The sequence below is a fragment of the Mizuhopecten yessoensis genome, unplaced genomic scaffold, assembly GCF_002113885.1.
Source record: "Mizuhopecten yessoensis strain PY_sf001 unplaced genomic scaffold, ASM211388v2 scaffold3235, whole genome shotgun sequence".
Classification (NCBI taxonomy): Eukaryota; Metazoa; Mollusca; class Bivalvia; order Pectinida; family Pectinidae; genus Mizuhopecten; species Mizuhopecten yessoensis.
The window spans coordinates 768,165-790,548 of record NW_018404943.1 but is presented as its reverse complement, the minus strand read 5'-3'; the positions used below and the strand labels follow the sequence as shown (position 1 = coordinate 790,548).

The 22,384-nt window shown below is 35.8% G+C and overlaps 3 protein-coding genes across 3 annotated transcripts in view; 2 read left to right on the top strand and 1 right to left on the bottom strand.

Moving 5' to 3' along the window:
- Positions 1–474: 474 nt before the first annotated feature.
- On the top strand, positions 475–1,979 carry LOC110447217. The gene is made up of 2 exons (XM_021492756.1): positions 475–1,093; positions 1,198–1,979. The coding sequence occupies exons 1-2, from the start codon at positions 475–477 to the stop codon at positions 1,977–1,979; spliced, it is 1,401 nt and encodes a 466-aa protein (XP_021348431.1).
- A 15,248-nt stretch (positions 1,980–17,227) lies between these two features.
- Positions 17,228–20,053, top strand: LOC110447216 (involucrin-like). Its single transcript, XM_021492755.1, has 4 exons — positions 17,228–17,338; positions 18,338–18,386; positions 19,371–19,516; positions 19,550–20,053. The coding sequence occupies exons 1-4, from the start codon at positions 17,228–17,230 to the stop codon at positions 20,051–20,053; spliced, it is 810 nt and encodes a 269-aa protein (XP_021348430.1).
- A 1,933-nt stretch (positions 20,054–21,986) lies between these two features.
- Positions 21,987–22,384, bottom strand: part of LOC110447205 — a 4,379-nt gene continuing 3,981 nt past the window's right edge. The window contains exon 6 of the mRNA XM_021492745.1: positions 21,987–22,177. Coding sequence (XP_021348420.1) covers positions 22,113–22,177 — 65 coding nt within the window. The 3' untranslated portion in view covers positions 21,987–22,112. The remainder of the gene's footprint in view (positions 22,178–22,384) is intronic.

The following is a 22,384-nucleotide window of genomic DNA, read 5'->3' as shown; positions in this document are numbered from 1 at the left end:
TCTTGTAATACCCCAAGAGTAAATAAAATATGTAATTATTGTGATCAACACTCAGTAGAGAAAGTATTTCATAATGTTTTAATATGTCTGCTTTATGCAGATTTACATATATGAACATCAATGTAAATTTGAATAAATAGCTAAGTATACAGAAATTACAGCAGCCGTGAAACACAGAATTTCAATCCCTAAAAATATGCTCATATACCACAAAGGGGACAGTATGGCCGTGCAAATCTCTTTATTTTGGGTCGATTTAAGCATTAAGCACCGTTTCCCTGTTTCCTTGGTATGAATTGTACGGAAATCGTCCCTTCATGGACACGCTAATATTAAGGGCTTATTATCATTTTTCCGCGTAGAAGGCATTGCCATGTATTATCACGAACTATCGCCATATTGAAATTGACAGGTTTACAGAAGGAACGTCAGTAACACATCTGTGTATTTCTATGTAGCCGACCGTACGATAACATGGCCGCCCAGACTCCAATAGCTGGATGTACTTATCATCCAGGAATGGGTTTTATCTATATCTGTAGGACATGTGACAATGAACTTCTCTGTACGGAATGTGTTGTGAGTCGTCATAATTCTCACAGCATAGGTAAACTTACTGAATACGTGTTGGAACACAAACAGCATCTCCGGCAACATGAGAACCGGCTTTCTAAAACAGATATTCCGAAGTTTGACGGACAAATTCAGGAAAATGAAGAAAACTTCAAGAAAAGCGGTATAGATTTTAGGAAAATGATCGCGGACATCCAACGTCAAGGGGAACAGATAAAAACAGAGGCAGACAATCTGGTTGACAAGTTAGTAACACTATGTAGATATTTGATGAAGGTAAATGCAAATATCACCGAGAAAAACACAGCCGCACTGACAAAAGTTCTCGGAGAGAAACTGAAACCGCAACTAGAAAGGTGTCAGCAGGTATTGTCTTGCGGATCAAATGTAGACGTCATTTCAGTGGCGACGGAAACTCGAAATACCTGCACCGAAACTGTACCGCCCGATCTACGAGCTTTGAGGACGGCAGCCTTCAAACCCGGGGTCGTTCATAACGACCTGCTGGAACGGATGCTGGGTACAGTACTAGTTGAAGGATGGAACGCGTTATACCAACCTGTTCCACCACACACAGTTGTATCAAGTTTTAAACACCTTTTTATTACGATGTGTGTCGTACAGGTCGTTCAGGTGACGTGGCTTGGCTATCGTTCTGGGACGATGACAAAATATGCGGCGTAGATCACAAGGGGAAAATCAAGGTGAAAATCGAGTGCAAAATCAAAGTTAGATCCATTACCGTATCTCCAACCACGGGGAGGATATGGTTATGTGTGAAGGAAGACAAAAGCATCCGGGAAGTTACATCGAATGGTGACGCAGTGACACGTTTTACCGTAGATGCTGTCCCACGGAGTTTGTGTATCACACAGGAAGACATGGTGGTGGTCGGAATGTATTACGGAATAGCGATGTTCACTAGTGACGGGCAGGCAGTGTCGGATGGAGCGGGCGGTGTCTGTAGACAGGAGGCGCTAGATCCCAATCGCCTGACGTACTGTAGACAGACCGGGGATATAGCTGCTGCTGATACTGACAATGTATCGATTGTTAACTACATGGCTGGTAAGGCACCAGGAAATGAACCCCGGGTCATTGTGATGGATAAAGATCTGAAACTGAAGTTTCAGTGCAAACATCTTGGTGCTATTAAATTACAAGAAGATGGAAGTCAGCAGTCCAAGTTCTTCCCCTTGGATGTTTGCTTTGACGGTACTGGAGATGTTCTCGTAGTGGAAAACGTAACGAAGTCAGTGGTGCTGATTGACGGGAACAATGGACACTTCCTCCGGACAGTGTATATCCCCAGTGGAAGTGGACCTTTGTGTATCAGCCTTCAGGACGACCATACACTCTGGATTGGTCACGTGAATGATGAAATGAAAATAATCCACTACAAGTAGTCACCTGGACAGTTACCGGGTACAGTCACTGCAGCTTTATACAACGTCCTAACTGATGTGTAAACGTTGGACAATATACCATACACTACACGCATCCCGAGTCTTTGCTGTCTTCAAAAAAATTAGATTTGACATACCATTTTAAATTCCATATCTTGACAAAAAAACTCCATGCAGGCAATCTATATCCTGTGCCTTTATGTGACACGAACACGTGATCGATATCCGGGACCGATATGTGATACAAACGTTTTGTCTACATCCGGAACCTTTTTATGTGATCCTAACATTTAGACTATTTCTGGGATCTGTGTGTGATACAAAAACATGTAATACTGACACGTTATCTATATATCTGGGACCTGAGTGTAATACTGACACGTGATCTATATATCTGGGACCTGTATGTAATACCTACACGTGATCTATATATCTGGGACCTATATGTTATACCAACATGTGATCTATATATCTGGGACCTGAGTGTAATACTGACACGTGATCTATATATCTTGGACCTGTATGTAATACCTACACGTGATCTATACATCTGGGACCTATATGTTATACCAACATGTGATCTATATATCTGGGACCTGTATGTAAAACCAACATGTGATCTATATATCTGGGACCTGTATGTAATACCTACTCGTGATCTATATATCTGGGACCTATATGTTATACCAACATGTGATCTATATATCTGGGACCTGTATGTAATACCTACAGGGGATCTATATATCTGGGACCTATATGTTATACCAACATGTGATCTATATATCTGGGACCTGTATGTAATACCAACATGTGATCTATATATCCGGGACCTGTATGTAATACCAACATGTGATTTATATATCCGGGACCTATAAACACGTTATCTATATATCTGGGACCTGTATGTAATACCAACATGTGATCTATATATCTGGGACCTGTATGTAATACCAACACGTTATCTATATATATGAGACCTATATGTAATACCAACACATGACCTTTATATCTTGAACCTGTATGTAAACCCAACACGTGACCTTTATATCTTCGACCTATATGTAATACCATCACGTGATTTATATAACCGGGACCTGTATGTAATTAAGATATATATATCCGGGACACTTACTGTTATTTTACTTTTATACTCTGATGACTTAGTGTTGTTTTCATGAATATTTATCAGAGTGTTAACACTGATAAAACTAGAAGTATTGTCTTCCGTAATGGCTACAGAATTTCTGAAGATGAAATCTAGATGTATGATGATACACCTATTGAAGGATATTGTGGATGAACTTTGATATTTAGGTCTCCAATTTAGATCTGATAATAGCCTGAGTATTGTTCAAAGCTATTGATTTGGTCAAGATAAAAAAACCTGTTTGCGATGTAGTCTAAATGTAAAAAGAAATAGTTTATATATTAAAACAATGTTAAATATTTTTGGCACCTATGTTAGAGGTATTTTATGTTATGCATCTGAGATATGGAATTTTAGAAAATAGCATATAACCGAAAAGGTGCATTTGGATTTTTGTAAGATATTATCGGGATTAAAAAGTTTCAACATCTGATGCCATGGTATATTTTGAAAGTAATAGATATCCACTAGAAAGTATGATATTCTTGTGTATTTTCGAATACTGCATGGTTTTAGATTTTAAACACATATAATTGTATACTGCAAGTATTATACCAGGAAATGCTTCATTTGGCAAATGTTAATCTTTATTACAAAAATAAATGGGTATCTTTTGTTATTCGTAAATTGTTTTCCCTAGGTCTGGCTAACTAGTGGATTGGTCAGCAAAATAATGTTGTAAAATCCGCACTATCCATGGAAAGAACTTTTGATCAAACCCAGCAAACTTGATAGGTTTTATTAATACTCGTCTAAAATGCTTTTGATACTGAAACAGTGTTGATAATTTTTGTTGACAATTTTTACTTAAGAAAATCGGGAATTTTATTTTCAAAATTAGGTTTGTCCTAGAGCTGGCATTGCTTGTCTGTCTAGACAGGGAGATACCATAACACAAAAGATCACAGAGGTTCTGTACTCATTGTTCATTAAATGTGACTGAGGATGAGTACCATTGTTTTACTAATATGTCCTATATATTAGATAATAAGAGTTAAATTCATTAAGAAGCACTACTGACGTAGGCCATCTGTTTTCAAGTTAACTCGGCAATCAAGTGTACGGAATAATGAGGAATTGAATCATTTAGGTAAGTTTATTTCTTGAAGCAAAACATATTGGATCAAGAAACCATACTTAACTGATTGTGTGTAATGGTTTTTAGAACGACACTGTCTTATGATTATATGTGCCAGTATCTTTGTATACTGCTGTCTCTTTGCACTGAATATTGTATGCTATGATATTTATGTAATCAGCTGATTAGCAAAATGCTCAAGGCTTAATAAAGAACTTCAACTAGTCCATTTCCGTGTTATGATATACATACCAAATCATTGAAGCACGACTATGTTTATCTATACAGTATATATATAAAGAAAAAACCTTAATAACGAGTCTGTAGAACTTTCATCTCGTCAATAATAATAATATACAACATTTATATAGCGCCCTATATAATTTATAAAATTACTCTAAGGCGCTTTACAACATATGGATAATAGTAATAATTATAATTGTGAAAACAAACAACAAAGGCTTGCAATCACTTTCATACATTTGACAAGCAATGTGCACATAATTGAACAAATAAAAGGGTGGTATTTACGTGACGTCTTTGCAAAGATTCTAAAATGCAGACGTGGAGAGGTGAGTTTTTATGTCCCTCTTGAACCTGGCCAGGGTATTTGACTTCCTAATAGCAGATGGCAAGCTATTCCACAACGTAGCCGAAACCCTAGCCTCCCAAAGCATCTGTTTCCGTACAACTGTAGGTCACAGTACGAGATTTTGGGACACACAACAAAGATCCTGACTCCGACCGCAGTGATCTTGACGGCTGGTACAGGGTAACAAGTTCCTGTAACAAGGAGATTAAATTGTTAGTCTATGAGTCTGAAGAATCTCTTGAAGAGATGAAAGTACTAAAGACTCGTTGTTGATATTTTTTCTTTTTATATTATTTCTGCGCCCGTAAGGATAATTTTTCTGCTTTTATAATATAATGGCTTTAGGGTGGAGGTCTTACTCATTTCCAAGTTGTGAACCAAGTACCTCTGTGAGTACATACTATCATGACTGTCTGTTCTTGCAGATTTTCCAGCATTAGCATTCTGTTTGTCTTTCATTCCTTCCCTCCCCACAAAATGTTTCTGTGTAGTGGTCGGTTGTAGGTGTTCCCTCGCAGATTCCTGAATTTCATATTTCCCAACTAGAATATATAAGATAAAGTTATATTCAGTGTTATCGACAATTTATACCTAGGTTTCATGTTAAAGATGTTTTATTTTGGACTAAAATATATTTCCTGAATACCGTGTACATTGTACGGCAGTATGCCTTGACATTTTCGTCACAGTATAACGTTTACTTTTCCACACTCCGTGATGAGGGCAAATTTATCATTACAGCAATAAATTAGTTGCACAGCACACCACATATAGAAACAAGGCAAATTGTTGCAAGACAATCCATAGTTCCCCACCGGGAATGATTTCGATATTTTACAAACATTACACTTTTGTCAGGATGCATCGGTCATAGTGACCAACTTCTTGCACTCCGTCATCCCAAGATGTCCTTCGACACCAACTCTGGTTACTCCAGGTGAAATAGTATAAAAGATGTGCCCTGGACAAACATTTTCAAAAGTTAAAGTTAAAGGTCAAGTCATAGATCACAGTGACCTAATTCTTGCACTCTGCACACCGTCATCCCAAGATGTCATTGAACATCAATTCTGGTTACTCAAGTTAAAAAGAGTAAAGAATATATGCCCGAACAAACTGTTTCAAAATTTAAGGTCAAAAGTCAAATTATAGGTCATAGTGACCTTCTTACACTCTGCACTTTGCCATCCCAGGATGTCCCTGTACACCACATCTGGTTATTCCAGGTGAAATAGTATAGAAGATATGGCCCGGGCAAACTTTAAAAAAAGTTACGGTCAAAGGTCAAATCGTAGGTCACAGTTAGGTCAAACTGACCTTCTGTTCTTCGTTCACGAAATCTGGTTACTCTAGGTGAAATAGTATTATAAAAGAAATGTCGCCGACTAACTTCGCGGACGGAAAGACTGATTAACGAACGAACGGAGAAAGGCAATGACGTAATATTCGCCACAAACAAATATCTTTGTCATCTTAATGAAGTAAAAAACTCAACAACAAAAAGTTAAAAAAAACTTAATCAAAAACAGAAAAGAACTGAAAATGGAGCAAAAAAACTAACATCAAACCAAAATGTCCGAAAGATTAGGAACATTTTTAGTCATTGATTAATTCTGTAACTTAAAGCGCATGAGTAAAGTGAATTATATGTGTAAGATATCAGTTTTAATGCGAATAAACAATATTATATCAAACTATTTAATGCCAAGTTTAGATGTCCATGTCCGATACAAGTTGCACACGACGCAGGAAGTCGAACCCGCGCCTGTCAGCACACAGAGGTTCGGCCGCTACCGGTTGTGATTAAAACAGATGATGACATTATAAAATCACAAAATCAATATAAATAAGAATAATACCATCAATGTCTAACAAAGCTTATTCCGGGTATTGCATGAACTCATCAAGAGTACCGAAGTCATACGTACATGAAAGTTACAAAATAAACAAAATATAACAGAATTCTCAAGGGCCTTACACTTTTCATATAAAAACAAATTATAAGAAAATATGTGTAACGGCCCATTGCGTTGTAAAGTTTCTACCACAATACGCTGTGTAAACACGCAGACTGTTAGATATTCCACACGTGGTATATGACCTTCAAGAGTTTCCATTGGTCGAGAAGATGAACTTTAACCGGGAGGACTTTTTCCATGCGCCTTTTTCCTCATGCTGTTTTGTTTACGTCGTCTGCTGTCAACATCCGACAAATGTTGGTGACTTTGTAAGGATATGCGGAAAAGGGGGTTATTAAGGCAATACTAAAAGAAGATGATACTTAAAGATTTGATCGCTAGTTTCAGGTAAAATTGCTACAGACGCTCGATATCGTTTCGACGTCACACAGTCGCGTGTCCAGGACGTGAATCCAAAACAAGATCTGTCACAGTGTTGGAAAAAAATTCGTTCTCCCAACGTCCCGTTATCGCTCTCTGGACGGTCTGACTATGGCTGAACTTTCATTATAAACATCAACCAAAGAACCGTCACGAAGAAATGTAGGCCTATGGTTTTGGACATTGACAGCGATAAATTCGCTAACATCACTTGGCGGGAGACAGACTTCGTACGATATACTTACGCACATATAGTCCGTGGTTAATCAATATAAATTAATGCAATACTGCTTCTCTCAATATTTAAAGTCGTTCATCTATTATATTTTTTCATGAAGTTGTTGCCGAAACATTAATTTTGACAATTATTAAATTTTAAAAAAAAAGTCATTTTTGAATATTAATGAGTGACTTTTTACATATGGGTCATATCACTACGCCAGTCTTATTTCTAGCGATTGCTCATGGAATTGTGGTAGAAACAGATCACACGACTCTTTGGTTGTTGAGTATGGTATTTATTTCTCTCTCGTTAGTTAATTTTCAAAAGTTACAGAAAAACACTCGTTAAAGCTCGTATCTTTTGTAACTTTTGAAAATTAACTAACTCGAGTGGAAATAAATACCATATTCAGCAACCACTCGTTGTGTAACCTCTATATATCTGTTGATAAACTGCAGCGGGTTGATAAATGTCTACGACATTGAACATGTTGAGATCTTATTTTGATAACAATAAAAGGCATTATGATACTGAATTTGCTTTTCTAGGCTTACAAACCCTTCTCGAAAATATCTAGATAAGTTAAACAAAATGTTAAAAATGCAGGGAATATAGGGCTCTAGATTTGCAAAGACTTTGTCAGAAATCCAAAGTAAGTCCGATATCTTGTCAGTATACTTTTACTTATGCAAATTGGTACCGTTTTAAAAAGACGAAGTTCCGTAGTCGAACTTTCATAATTGAAACATGACACCATTTAGAAAGGAAACTATTTTATAACTTAGAAATTTAAGTTTATTTATCAGAAGTTTGCCTAACGACTTGTAATAAACTCCTACAAATAGAAATTTAAAGAGAAATGGAATCCGTTCTAGAAACGGGAGATTTGTGATTACAGGCAGTATATAATACATACATAAATAAACACATAAAACTGTACAAGGAAAATAAAATCGTAAATTTTCTAATACAAAATCAGTCAGGTTTTCGACACTAAAAACGGTTAGCGAAAAAGGAATTAACTAGTGCGATTTTAATGTATGGTATACTGAGCACGATGAAAGACATCCATGTATTGATTTTAAAGACACGAATATCCTTTTCGGAAATTTTTCGGAAATTCAAAGTTTTGACGGTTATTAAATCATGTTCTGATGCTAATAAAATAGATGTATTTTTAGAAAAATGAAAGACTCCTTTCTACATGTAGAACGTGTACATGTAAAATTATTTGCAAAACTATGAAACTGGAGAAGAAAATCGGGATAAAAACAGACCATTGCATGTCTTTCAAATAAATGGGATTCCCTTGAAATGATGTTAAGAGATATCACATAGTTGCTACAGAAATAATAAGATATCTCACTGAGATACGAGAATAATGCCGACAGATCTCACAAAGTAACTGAAGCATTGTTGCCATGTTTTTATGAAAACATTTTCCCGATGGAATGGAGGTTTAATATAATAATAATTAAAAAAATAATCATTGTTTCACTTAGTTTTCTTTTTATAGAACAAGCATCGAGAGACCACCGAAGAATCAACAAAACCATAATTCGATACATAAAATAGATAAAACTGTGGCAAAATGGGAACAAACGAAAGATTTACATGGAGGCACTTGAAAACGTATAAGAAAAATCGGACCATGAGTTCCGGGTGAGATAGCGTCTTCTGCTTCATCGACAGCATCCGCCATGTCAATCTAGGTCAATTCCAAGTAGTGTCAAGTCCTCACATCGCGAAATCGGGTTATGACAAAAAAATCACAATGCTTAACAATGAGCATAATTATGCACATCGACCTTCATAATTATTAACATACAAAGAAGTAACATATCGCAATATGAGAGTCAGACGGCTATACAACCTGTCAATAATCCGTATCTACCTGCTTTGTCCGTTAGTAGTCGACATATGACACAGAAGTCATGATATTCGAAAACAAACTCTCAAATGTGTTTGTGTGGTACGTCCTACCAACAGCTATGGTCATTTAAGGACGTGCCAGGTTTGGAGGAAAGCCGGAGTTCCCGAAGAGGGCTATAGTGGTAGCAGAATTTTAGACGCCTTCACCACTTGGCCACCGCGGCCCCTTAAACTCATAAATACCAAATCAACTGCGACATGTAAACACACTAGTTAGGGGAAGCAGGGTTGTTATTATCATGTAAAGGAAAGTCGAAATCGTTCCGCTAATCCTGTAGCTTAGTAGTATGCCGTTCCTATTGATCTTTTTGTAAGGACAGATCGATCAAGGAAAGCAGCTGAAGAAGAGTACTTGATTTTAAGATCAGAGAGGTGTATACGATCGTTCGGTCAATGAAATGATTTTTATTCAAAGACAAGACACCTTCGATATATCTAAACGTGGAGTTGAAAGTCTTGGCTATGTTTTTTGTCTTGATACGACTATCCATTACAAAGGTTTTATATAAAAACAAAACGAATCGGTCATACAGACAAACCAGTTTAAAGAAATACGGTGACTACAAAATCATCTTCATATAGATCAGCTGGCTGTTACAATAAGTATATGAGTATTCCTTTGTTTCAATCTGATCGCGGTAATCTGTGTCGAGCTTCCTTTTCAATATTGACGTACCCAAAGGTCAGCTTGTTGTATACAGCTAGGCAATTATTTAGAAAACTTTAAAAAGGTTTTAATGTTTTATTTAAATTTTGGTAGTATGTCTCAGGCTTCCTCTCAATTACACCGAACAATTATTCTTCCAAATACTCTTAAACTAGGATTGCGTGTTTGAGGCTATTTCGGTACCGATCGCTGTACCGTGTTTTCTGAGGGAACAGTGTATACCGCATCGTTAAAGCAAAATACGTCTTGTGCCGGATAATATTCATTATATGTTAAACGCGTTTTTTTTTTATCGGGGATTTCTACAGCTAATATCTCTTTTGGGTCTTTAGGTATATAGATGCAATGAAACTGTCATATATTACAAGTTTTTAATGAGGTTGTACCTACTTTGTAAAATGCCGAAGTAAATAAATCATTTCTTTAATATAGGGTTTGACGGTATTCATTTTTATAAACCACCGTATTAGTTTGTAACCATAGATTGATAATCTAACTGGCTTTCTTCAGAATCGTCATCATTCTTAAGAATTTTTTTTTAAAAGTGGTCTTCTGAAAAGATTTCTGGAAGAGTCCTTTAATGAAATACTTTGCTGTTGATGACGATGAAGAAAATAAATTAAATAACCAACCTATATTTAGAAATATTTCAACCCTTTTTCAAGTAAAAAACAACATGTTGAAGGCTGTAATTGGGAATTTAAAAAAACATTCCCTAATAATACACAAAACACACATTCGATGTGTTCAAAGTGACCTTACGTCAAGCTTAGACAGCTTGTGGAGATCTTACAAAACTACCGTTCCCCCCAACACACCCTCTGACATAAACCAAAACAACACGAAAATAACAATTCAATTATTTATTGTATGGATCGCATAATCGCCGACACAATTTACAGATCAAACTCGCTCAAAGTTTTCACATTTCCGTACCTACATCATGAATTCATGTAAAACCATTCCATCAATTCATAACGGATTTCGAAAGTTGTTATAAAAAGGTGTTCATTTCTCTCTCAAAAAAATAACAACATGTTTACTGTCGGTCCGACTGTCGCTGAATGACCCGGCATGTACTGCACAACAAGCTCGTGCGATACCCGACTTCAATGCATTACCAAAAAAAATAAAAAATAAAATGTAATAGGCAAACAAAGTTGTATATGCATACATATTGAGTTAGGACTACATACAGATATATAGTTAAGACATTTTATCTGCGGTCCCAATAAAAATAACAGCAGCTTAATATCTTTTTACTGACGATTTGTTAAAAACACTTTGTACGTCAGTTAACAGTTAACATTAGAGACAATTTAGATTTCTTCAACATTTTTCATATTCTTTATATCCTTGTTATGGTGGGGGTAAAGGGGTTATACACCTTTACAGTACCTAGTTACAGTTATGCTACATACTTTATTATGACCTCATTGAGACTTTGGCTTTCATGCAAATGTTCATAAAATACTGCAGACACAACGACAAGTAGAGTTATATAAAAACAAATGTTTTAAAAACATGAATGTCCCAAGCATTCGCAGTATAAAAAATGTCTGCGTGTTAAAAAAAGCAAATTACATTTAAAGTTCAAAGGTACGTGTGCATTTATACTTGAGGCACAAACTAAAATAAATTCAGAAGAAGGGATCATATCGATACTAGTGGAACGCCCAATTAAATAGGATCAAAAGATGGGTAGATGAAACCATGCAAAAAGCTGAACAGTTATTTAGAGCAACCCAAGAAAAGCCTTAACAACTGTTAGGTGTAACAACTAAAATTCTAAATAGATTTAAAGTGTAAAAGGTGATTATTAATTTGTAAGGTTAAACAACACTATTGATTTAATGATTTCTACATGGGTATGTGTAATGTACAAAAAAATGTTGTTTTGTGTAACCTGCAACAATATCTTAAAGAGCTCAAGGATGTAAATTGCAACCTTCACTAAACAAGTTAAACTCTCCATAATTCATCATGAAAAATCAACAATTTATTGTATGACACTTGTATTATGGAAAAGTTCATTTGAAGCTATTTATGTCTTTCCTTTTGGCTCGGTCCAATATAGGGTCGTTCACCTGCTATACGATAAACTAAACGTGTATCATACGATTTAATACGTAATTGATAGTTCGTTATACTTCATTCAACAAGAAACATTATTAATGTACAATAATCAAAAAGTAAGTGACCTGCATGTCATATTTTGACACGTGAACCTTTCCTACCTGTACACGTATTACAGGCTATGTGAAGAGCTGTTCGATAAACAAAGTATACATTGATGAACAGACGAAACGCTCACTAAGATTTGAAGGACATTACGTGCTCACAATAGCAACACACGCACTTAGGTAAGTTCTGAAGGACATTACGTGCCCATAATAGCAACACACGCACTTAGGTAAGTTCTGAAGGAAATTACGTGTCCATATTAATAGCGACACACGCACTAAGGTAATTTCTGAAGGACATTACGTGCCCATAGTAGCAACACACTCACTTAGGTAAGTTCTGAAGGAAATTACGTGCCCATAATAGCAACACACGCACTAAGGTAAGTTCTGAAGAAGTTTGCGTGCTCATTATAGCGAAATGCTCACTAAGGTAAGTTCTGAAGGAAATTTCGCGCTCAAATTTAGCGAAACGCTCACAAAGGTAAGTTCTGAAGGAAATAACGTGCCCATAGTAGCAACACACTCACTTAGGTAAGTTCTGAAGGAAACTAGTGCTCATATTAGCGAAACGCTCACTAAGATAAGTTATGAAGGACATTATGTGCCCATAATAGAAACACACTCACTAAGGTAAGTTCTGAAGGAAATTTCGTGTCCATATAGTAGCAACACACTCACTAAAGTAAGATCTGAAGGAAACTAGTGCTCATATTAGTGAAACGCTCACTAAGATACATGTAAGTACAGAAAGTTCACTATACGATTTAGATGCAAATAGTTTATGCATATGCATGTAAGAGAAGGATACGGTGCAGGGGAGGTAATCTGCACGTTTGTAATAATTTGTGAACTCTCTTGTATGGGAGGAGCTATTTTATGTTGTTGTTGGGTTTTACCGAGACGGCGAATAAACGAGGATTGTTTCTGTATTCAATGTAAAAAATACTAATAATATTTACATTATTTCATGAACCTGTTCTGTGGTGAACGACACTCTCTAATAGTGTTATTTTAATAAATATATCTGAAACAATCACCTTTAATTAGGTTATAGACGTGTTAACAGTTGCCGCCGCCATCTTGGGTCAGAGGTCAAGTGGTTAAACCTTTTGTAAACAATATGGCGGTGCTCTCACTCGGGGCGATTGAGCGCTGTTGAATCTTGACAGTTTAAGGACGTATTTGCCTATAACAATGTTTATCATTATGGGGAACAGATGCAAACAACTAACCTACCTACTATTCCATCTAAAGACGACATTCTAAATCCTCATCATTTGCAATATCATAATTGTACAAGCGTGACCCCTTAGCCTGGAAGGCCAGAACTATGGATGGCTCGAGAACGAAAATTGCGGAATACATCAATGTATATATTTATATGATCAGACTCACTTATTTTTCTTATTTTATTAAAAGCTTGCCTATCGATACTTACAGCGTTGTTGAACGACTACAACAGATAAAGCCCAAGAGCGAGCAGTTCTACTGCGGATGACAAAACGAGCATTCTGACGACGAGAGATTTTGTTTATATATTGCCCCGGCCGGGGCAGAGGAGGCCGGGTTTTGATGATAGTACTAGGATATGAGGTGTCAACCATATCTAATTGCAAAGTACTGAACCCTTTATTTTTTTTTCAAAATATTTTATTGTCAAAACAAACAAAGCTAATAACAAAAATTAAAGAAGAAATATCACAGCACATTAACAAAGGGATAAGACAACAGGCTAAGCCTTATAATTTTTCTCCTATAGATAACCAGTATCACATTATTTTAATTTCGTTTATAAAATATTTAAGTTATGGGTGGTAGATAGTAGGAAAATAAAGAAAATAATGATTTATTAACTACAATGACTCTCAAACTACCATAAATTTGTAATTGTTATATTTTAAACTGAACCCATTTTATGCAGAAAGATGACTCCCTACAGGCTACTGCTCCTTTACAGCTGGGAGAATCCATGTAACATTGTCATGTCCTAGGACATATATTTAAATTATACACACATTGTGTCACAAATATGTTTTCAGTGAAATGCACTTCTTAATGCAATTATAACTTTAATTGGCTTTGTGTTTCCTGCATTTAACCTGACCACTTAATGTGATAGACTGGTGTGAATGTAAAATATTACAGATGGGCTTTAGTCATAGATTTATCAAATCTTTATATTGATATGATGTTGTAATTTGTAATTTAGCTGGAGACATATTCAAACAAAGTAGAATTTTCCCTATTTGCTTTTATACCAGTAGTACTAAATAAATCTATATCGTTGTCTTATCATGTCATTTTCACATTTGATTTTCTTTCGAAAAAAAATATATTTAGATAATTCAACTTAACTTCAATACTTGCTCTGAAGGGAACTTGATGGTCCTCCATTTGTTATGTGTGCGAATTTGAAATTTACTTGTTGCAGCTTAATTCACAGGTCAGTTAGAAGACAATCAGCAAAGGAAAATCCTTTGATTGCAGCAGTTCACACTTGGTCTACCTCTTTGATGGGTAATGTAAATCATTATGCCAAAAGTATCAGCAACTTTCCAAGCGTTACACCATATATCACACAATCAAAGAGATTTATATGATATTATATCTGGCAAGGTTTTTATTTAATGGAATTTCATTCCGTACAAGATCTGGGAGTTATTCTCAGAAATAATATTTCACTGCAATTATTGTGTATGGCAAAGAACAATACGGCATTGTTAACTAAATTAATCTGAATAACTTGTCATACCTCAAAATAAAAACAAGTCAATACATACATGTATGTAGGAAAATAGGTTAAGATGATTATTTAGAAACATACAATTATTTTTCAGTATTTGATTTTGTTTCAATGGTGATATAACTAACCCCAGAAACATCTAATGGTAAAGATAACATTAAATATATGAAACTTAGAAAAAATATGGGTAAACTGCATTGGTGGAAATGCTTTATAAAGTGCACTGTCCTAGACTAGAAGTGTAATTATACATTACACATAATTATGACTATACATTTTATTCCAACTTTGCTTTAGCAGTGCATAAATGCTCAAATTAAATTGCTTTTCACATTCAAGGTAGATGCCATTAACAATGTTCATAGAACAGTGGCAGCTTCCATGTGGTGTCACTTCATTATTTCATTTGTATTTCACACAAATAATATTAATCACAAATCAAGATGTGGGTGAAAGATAAATTCACCAATGGCTGTCCTGAGAAAAAAAGGAATTTTCTTCATTTAGGACAAATTGTCTATTAAATCCAGCTTTTTAAAGGCATTCTTTTGTAATTGTTTATTTTTCAGAGATTTTACATAATATATAAACATGTCATTAACAGTACATATTCACATGCGCATACACACATGCTAGTTTTTTTTATACGACCGTCAAATTTGACGGAAGTATTATGGTATTGCGTTGTCCGTCCGTCCGTCCGTCTGGCGTAAACTTTGTTTGTCCGGAGATCTCCTCCTACATTTTTCGACCGATCTCTTTGAAACTTGGTATAAATTATAATCATGATATGAAATTGTGTCTCCCTTAAAAGAATTTATCGACAATTGTTCCAAAAGTTATTGCCCTTTGTTCATTTCAGTATTTTATTTTTGCCGGCAGTCTCCTCCAACATTTTTCAACGGATCACTTTGAAACTTGGTATACTTTATAATCATGATATGAAGTTGTGTCTCCCTTAAAAGAATTTTGATTCGACGATTTTTGCAAAATTTATTGCCTTTTGTTCATTTCAGTATTTGATTTTTTGTCTGAAGATTTTCTCCTATTTTTTTTTATAGCATATCAGCTAACCACTCTTATAATGATGCAGATCTTATTTCAATGTAAGAAAGTATATAACACTTTATGGCATTCGACGGGCGTATTTTGTTCCACCCCGCGGTACTCTTGTTCACTTTGGCATCATCATCATCTCCTAAAGACCAGAAATTCGTTTGTGGCTAATGTACTGTCCCATAGTATTAACCGTAATGTTTATGTTTCCATAATTTAGAAATCTGTGCTGTTACACAATAAGCGTGCTATATTTGTATTTCATCACCTGAGAGCACCAGCGACAACGGTTTTGCGGTGTATATCATCAGGCCTCAACACAAGACGAGAAAGGAGAAAGGAGCAAGGAGCATGAAGCAACAATAACAAGTCATTTGTTTAATCTCGACAGATGACAGTTTAAGATGAGTGGCTGAAATAAGCATTCATGTCCCAGTTTGTATGAATTGATAGAACCAGGTAATGTTGTCGAGTATATGCTAATAGACTTGAAGTAAGTGTAATATGATTGGCTTCAATCATTGCAGTGTAAGATGGTTGGCTTCCAATATTAAAGTGTTGTGTATGATGATTGGCTTCAATCCTTTAAGTGTATGATGGTTGGCTTCAATAATCGTAAATGTGTAGTAAGTCAGATATTTTAAATTCGCAATGAGAAATTCGGAACCTAAAAGTCTATCCGACAAGAGAAATACAAGAACTTCGGAGACTCAAAAATAAAGGGAAAAACTTTATGAACGCCGGCAAATATCGAATTCAAAATGTTATTCTCGAAAAATTAACGTTTTCTGCACCATAAATAGTATCACCAGAAATGATAAATCCAGTCAATTCAGGATTTTAACACAGTTTGTTTTTTTCTACGTGGGGCAGTCGCCAGGTACTGGCTGCAGGTCGATGGTTTTCTCCGGAAACGCCGACTTTCCTCCACCACCAAAATCTGGCACGTCCTTAAACAACCATGGCTGTTATTAGGACGTAAAACACAACAAGCAAACAAACGAACGTTTTTATTCGTCACGTTCGATCGGTCAATCATCGAATATACAGAAGGACTTATATTACCCCGGATCTGCATAGGAGAGATAAACTTAAAACTAACGTCTGGGATCCAGCGACCAATGCAGCACATTGCAGATTTAGTATGTTTCAATCAGTGACGTGTTTAATGGTATTAACATTATTTAATTAAAGAATTTTCTTGTTTAATGATATAAACATTATCTAATTACAGAATTTTCTTGTTTAATGATATAAACATTATTTAATTACAGAATTTTCGAAGATGTCACAGCATACTAAAACCATGCTGCTGTTAATGCTGGTTACAATGATCTGTTGCGGGACAGCTTTTATACTCATGAAGGTCACCATGGGCACAACAGAGGCGTTCCAGGTACGTGTAATAATACAGGTCTAGGTAAGTGTTCTAATACAGGTCCTGGTACGTGTAATAATACTGGTCCAGGTATGTGTAATAATACTGGTCCAGGTATGTGTAATAATACTGGTCCAGGTATGTGTAATAATACTGGTCTAGGTACGTGTAATAATACTGGTCTAGGCACGTGTAATAATACTGGTCCAGGTATGTGTAATAATACTGGTCCAGGTATGTGAAATACTGCTGTTCAATGCACGTGTAATGATACTTGCCAAGCTACGTGTAATACAACCGGTCCAGGTACGTGTTATACATTAATACTGGTCCAGGAATGTGTAATAATACTGGTCCAGGAACGTGTAATAATACTGGTACAGGTATGTGTAATAATACTGGTCAAGGTACGTGTTATAATACTGGTCCAGGTATGTGTAATAATACTGGTCCAGGTACGTGTTATAATACTGGTCCAGGTACGTGTAATAATACTGGTCCAGGTATGTGTAATAATACTGGTCCAGGTACGTGTAATAATACTGGTCCAGGTATGTGTAATAGTACTGGTCCAGGTACGTGTAATAATACTGGTCCAGGTACGTATTATACATTAATACTGGTCCAGGTATGTGTACTAATACTGGTCTAGGTATGCGTAATAATAATGGGCCAGGCACGTGTAATAATACTGGTCTAGGTTCGTGTAATAATAATGGTCCAGGTACGTGTTATACATTAATACTGGTCCAAGTATGTGTACTAATACTGGTCTAGGTATGTGTAATAACAATGGTACAGGCACGTGTAATACTACTTGTCTTGGTTCGTGTAATAATCCTGTTCCAGGTACGTGTAATGGTAATGGCCAAGGTATGTGTAATACTACTGGTCTAGGTACGTGTAATAATACTGATCCAGGTACGTGTACTAATTCTGGTCCAGGTTTATCTAATTATACTGGTCCAAGTTCGTGTAAGACTACTGTTCCAGGTACGTGTAATATTTCTTTTTAAGGTTCGTGTAATAAGTCTGGTCCAGGTAACGTGTAATAATACTTGTCCAGGTACGTGTAATAATACTGGTCCAGGTAACATGTAATAATACTTGTCCAGGTACGTGTAATAATACTGGTCCAGGTAACATGTAATAATACTTGTCCAGGTACGTGTAATAATACTGGTCCAGGTAACATGTAATAATACTTGTCCAGGTACGTGTAATAATACTGGTCCAGGTACGTGTAATAATACTGGTCCAGGTACGTGTTATACATTAATACTGGTCCAGGTATGTGTACTAATACTGGTCTAGGTATGTGTAATAACAATGGTCCAGGCACGTGTAATACTACTTGTCTAGGTTCGTGTAATAATACTGTTCCAGGTACGTGTAATGGTAATGGCCAAGGTATGTGTAATACTACTGGTCTAGGTACGTGTAATAATACTAGTCCAGGTAACGTGTAATAATACTGGTCCAGGTAACGTGTAATAATACTGGTCCAGGTAACGTGTAATAATACTGGTCCAGGTAACGTGTAATAATACTAGTCCAGGTAACGTGTAGTAATACTAGTCCAGGTACGTGTAATAATACTAGTCTAGGTTCGTGTAATAGTAGTGTTATGGTCTTAAAACACGGAGCAGGATTGCAGACAAAAAATCATTTAGTCTGCATGCCTGCTCCGTGTTTTAGGACCAAAACAAGGAACATAATGCTGTTATTGCTTAAATGAACTTATTATAGCTCTTTTTACTAGAACATTTACCACTCCTACTGACAATGGTAGAAATTTTTACAAATGAAATGGATTTTTCGCAGTTCAATGTGGAGCAACAAAACCGGCAGTGTGGGACCACCCTCTTTCATTTTCAACAAGTCCACCCACAACTACAACACGTACATCTACAGCTACAACAAGTCCATCTACAACTACAACAAGTCCACCTACAGCTACAACAAGTCCATCTACAACTACAACAAGTCCAACTACAACTACAACAAGTCCATCTACAACTACAACAAGTCCACCTATAACTACAACAAGTCCACCTACAACTACAACAAGTCCACCTACAACTACAACAAGACCACCTACAACTACAACAAGTCCACCTACAACTACAACAAGCCTACCTACAGCTACAACAAGTACATCTTCAGAAACAACAAGTCCATCTACAACTACAACAAGTCCACCTACAACTACAATAAGTCCACCCACAGCTACAACAAGTCCACCTACACCTACAACAAGTCCACCTACAACTACAACAAGTCCACCTACAACTACAACAAGTCCACCCACAGCTACAACAAGTCCACCTACAGCTACAACAAGTCCACCTACAACTACAACAAGTCTACCTACAGCTACAACAAGTACATCTTCAGAAACAACAAGTACATCTACAGCTAAAACAAGTACATCTTCAGAAACAACAAGTCCATCTACAACTACAACAAGTCCACCTACAACTACAACAAGTCCACCTACAACTACAACAAGTCCACCTACAGCTACAACAAGTCCACCTACAACTACAACAAGTCCACCTACAACTACAACAAGTCCACCTACAACTACAACAAGTCCACCTACAACTACAACAAGTCCACCTACAACTACAACAAGTCCATCTACAACTACAACAAGTACATCTTCAGAAACAACACCTCCATAAATGTACACTAAGGAAAAAGCATTACCAGATACAGAAACGACAGTAAAAATGCATACTTTTACTTTTTCAAAATACTTTTGATACTTTTGAAATAACATTTTACTTAAAACTGTGTATTTCACTTTTAACTTTTCGCTGTATTACCTTTGTTTTACATATAAAATGAAAAATTCCACTACGGTATATTTGTTTTTCTAGTGGTCTTCGTTGTATGTTTCTTGTTTCTGTATTACATTTCACATTCGCGTTTTATTTCCTTAAATAAACGGAACCTGCATTGTTTATTTGTTTTTTGTTGTGACATAAAATATCCCCCGTTTATTTATTTTCCTGAATCCCATTGTTTGTCATTAAGCTTCTTTGTTTACCTTTGTTTCTGTTTGATATGAAACCTACCCTGTTTTTCTTCTGATCGTTTCTCTGTGTATTTTCCAAGTCTTTGTGGTTAAAGTGAAATGTCAATATACTGAGTACATAGAATGTATATAAAGTACGAGAACATCGCGAAAAAGAATCAGATTAAAGCATGCAACATTTACACTATTTATTTGTGAAAACAAATAATTCAGATATAGCTGATCATTCGTAAGATTTTTGTTATCAAACTAGTGAAAAAAATATATGTTTTGGAGAAATTTCACAAGCATGTTGCCTGCGATTAGAGTGAGATTCTTTTTGATATCAGCTATTATTAATATATAGTCAATATAATAATAGACTTTGAACAGCCATTTGGTCAGGGTACATGTAGAACGGATAATGAAGTACGAAATATGAAATAGATCCAAATTTCTCAACACAATTACAAAAAGTGACCAGCTGTGATATTAATAATCCGTAGTGACTATAGGCTTCTGTCAGCAGGTCAAGAACAATAAATAACAACGAGAGACAACAATATGCTTTTGTATATTGCTTACGTCACGCTACCACAATTGGTACAAATTTGACAGATTTTCATTGATATTTAAAAATCCCGATTATTTAACTGCAATTTGTCTTGATTCTTGACAAAGGCTACACATGGTGGTTCATTATCAGCAAATGTTTGGTTCTAAGCGATTTGTTTTTGAAAAAAGAACGCTGAACTCAGAGTTAGAATCCTCCGTTTTTCAGCCATGATAAGTACAATGCACCCAACTTGGTACACCATATCACAGGCTATAAATGTTGTTTAAAATCTCTACTAGTCGATGTGCAGATTGCAACAAAATGTATTGCTTTTAAAAAATACCTGGCTGAGCTACAATTAGAAAAAAACACTTTTATAATATCCGGTTATGAGGACCAGAAATCAACATTAAACATTCTTATAATTAACCCCTCAAAAATATCGCCGACGTACGTCGTTTTTTCTGGGTTTTTTTCTGACATGTTTACTTTGAAGTCATCGTGTACTCCTAACATGTCGCTGAAAACAAGACTATATGGTGGAAATGCTGATAAATATCTCTTATGTTATACCGACAGAGATGCTTACACATAAAGATGTTTTAAGTATTACAAGTTTACCAACAATTTTATGACCATGTACCACTTGGGGTAGGTTGACGTTAACACGTGACAAGCAACATCGTGACCATCGATTCCTTGATGACGTCAGATCCAGACAATTATACAAGTACAATCCTTTAAAACCCAGTGATATTTTCGACATTACGATTATGACAGAAAAAAAAATGTTAATTAAGAAATTCTCAGGTTTCGAATTTTAACTACATCTACAAATGTACAAGGGAAGCAACTCGAACAAAATACCGCTTATGATTTATAATGAGCACTTACAGCTAGCATGCCGCTTTTATTATAACTTGCCCTTCACCCTAAATCTACTACGTGACACAAAGGCATATGATAAAAATACTTGGAAATTTATGATCACATTAAACTTTATTTGTATTTATGCCCAATTCAAAGTAAATATCACCTCGACAAATTTGCTAGAGTTTACAAAAAACAAGAACATAAATCACATATAAATCAAAACTTGTCTTTTTATTTAAACGACGTCTTTACTATTGAAAACTTTACATGTATCGTAGGTTTTTGTTAAGACTTGTTTGGTAGGTTTCTGTTAAAATTTGTGTGGTAGGTTTCTGTTAAGACTAGTGTGGTAGGTTTCTGTCAAGGCTGAACTGTTTTCCTGACCCATGAAGCACGACTTCGTTCTCTGAAACAGAAACAATAGAAGGTTAAATTAAACATAATGTTTTATTTTATTTGCATAATAGCGTTTTGAATTTGACAATTTGTATCATAATCACGTGACAAGGAATTCAAACAAAAATCAGCAATAAACCTCACGCTTTTTACCCTTCCTGGAATTTTTTTGGCCTTGTTTTTTTTATTTTGGGGGTGAGGGTGGGTGGAGGGGGGG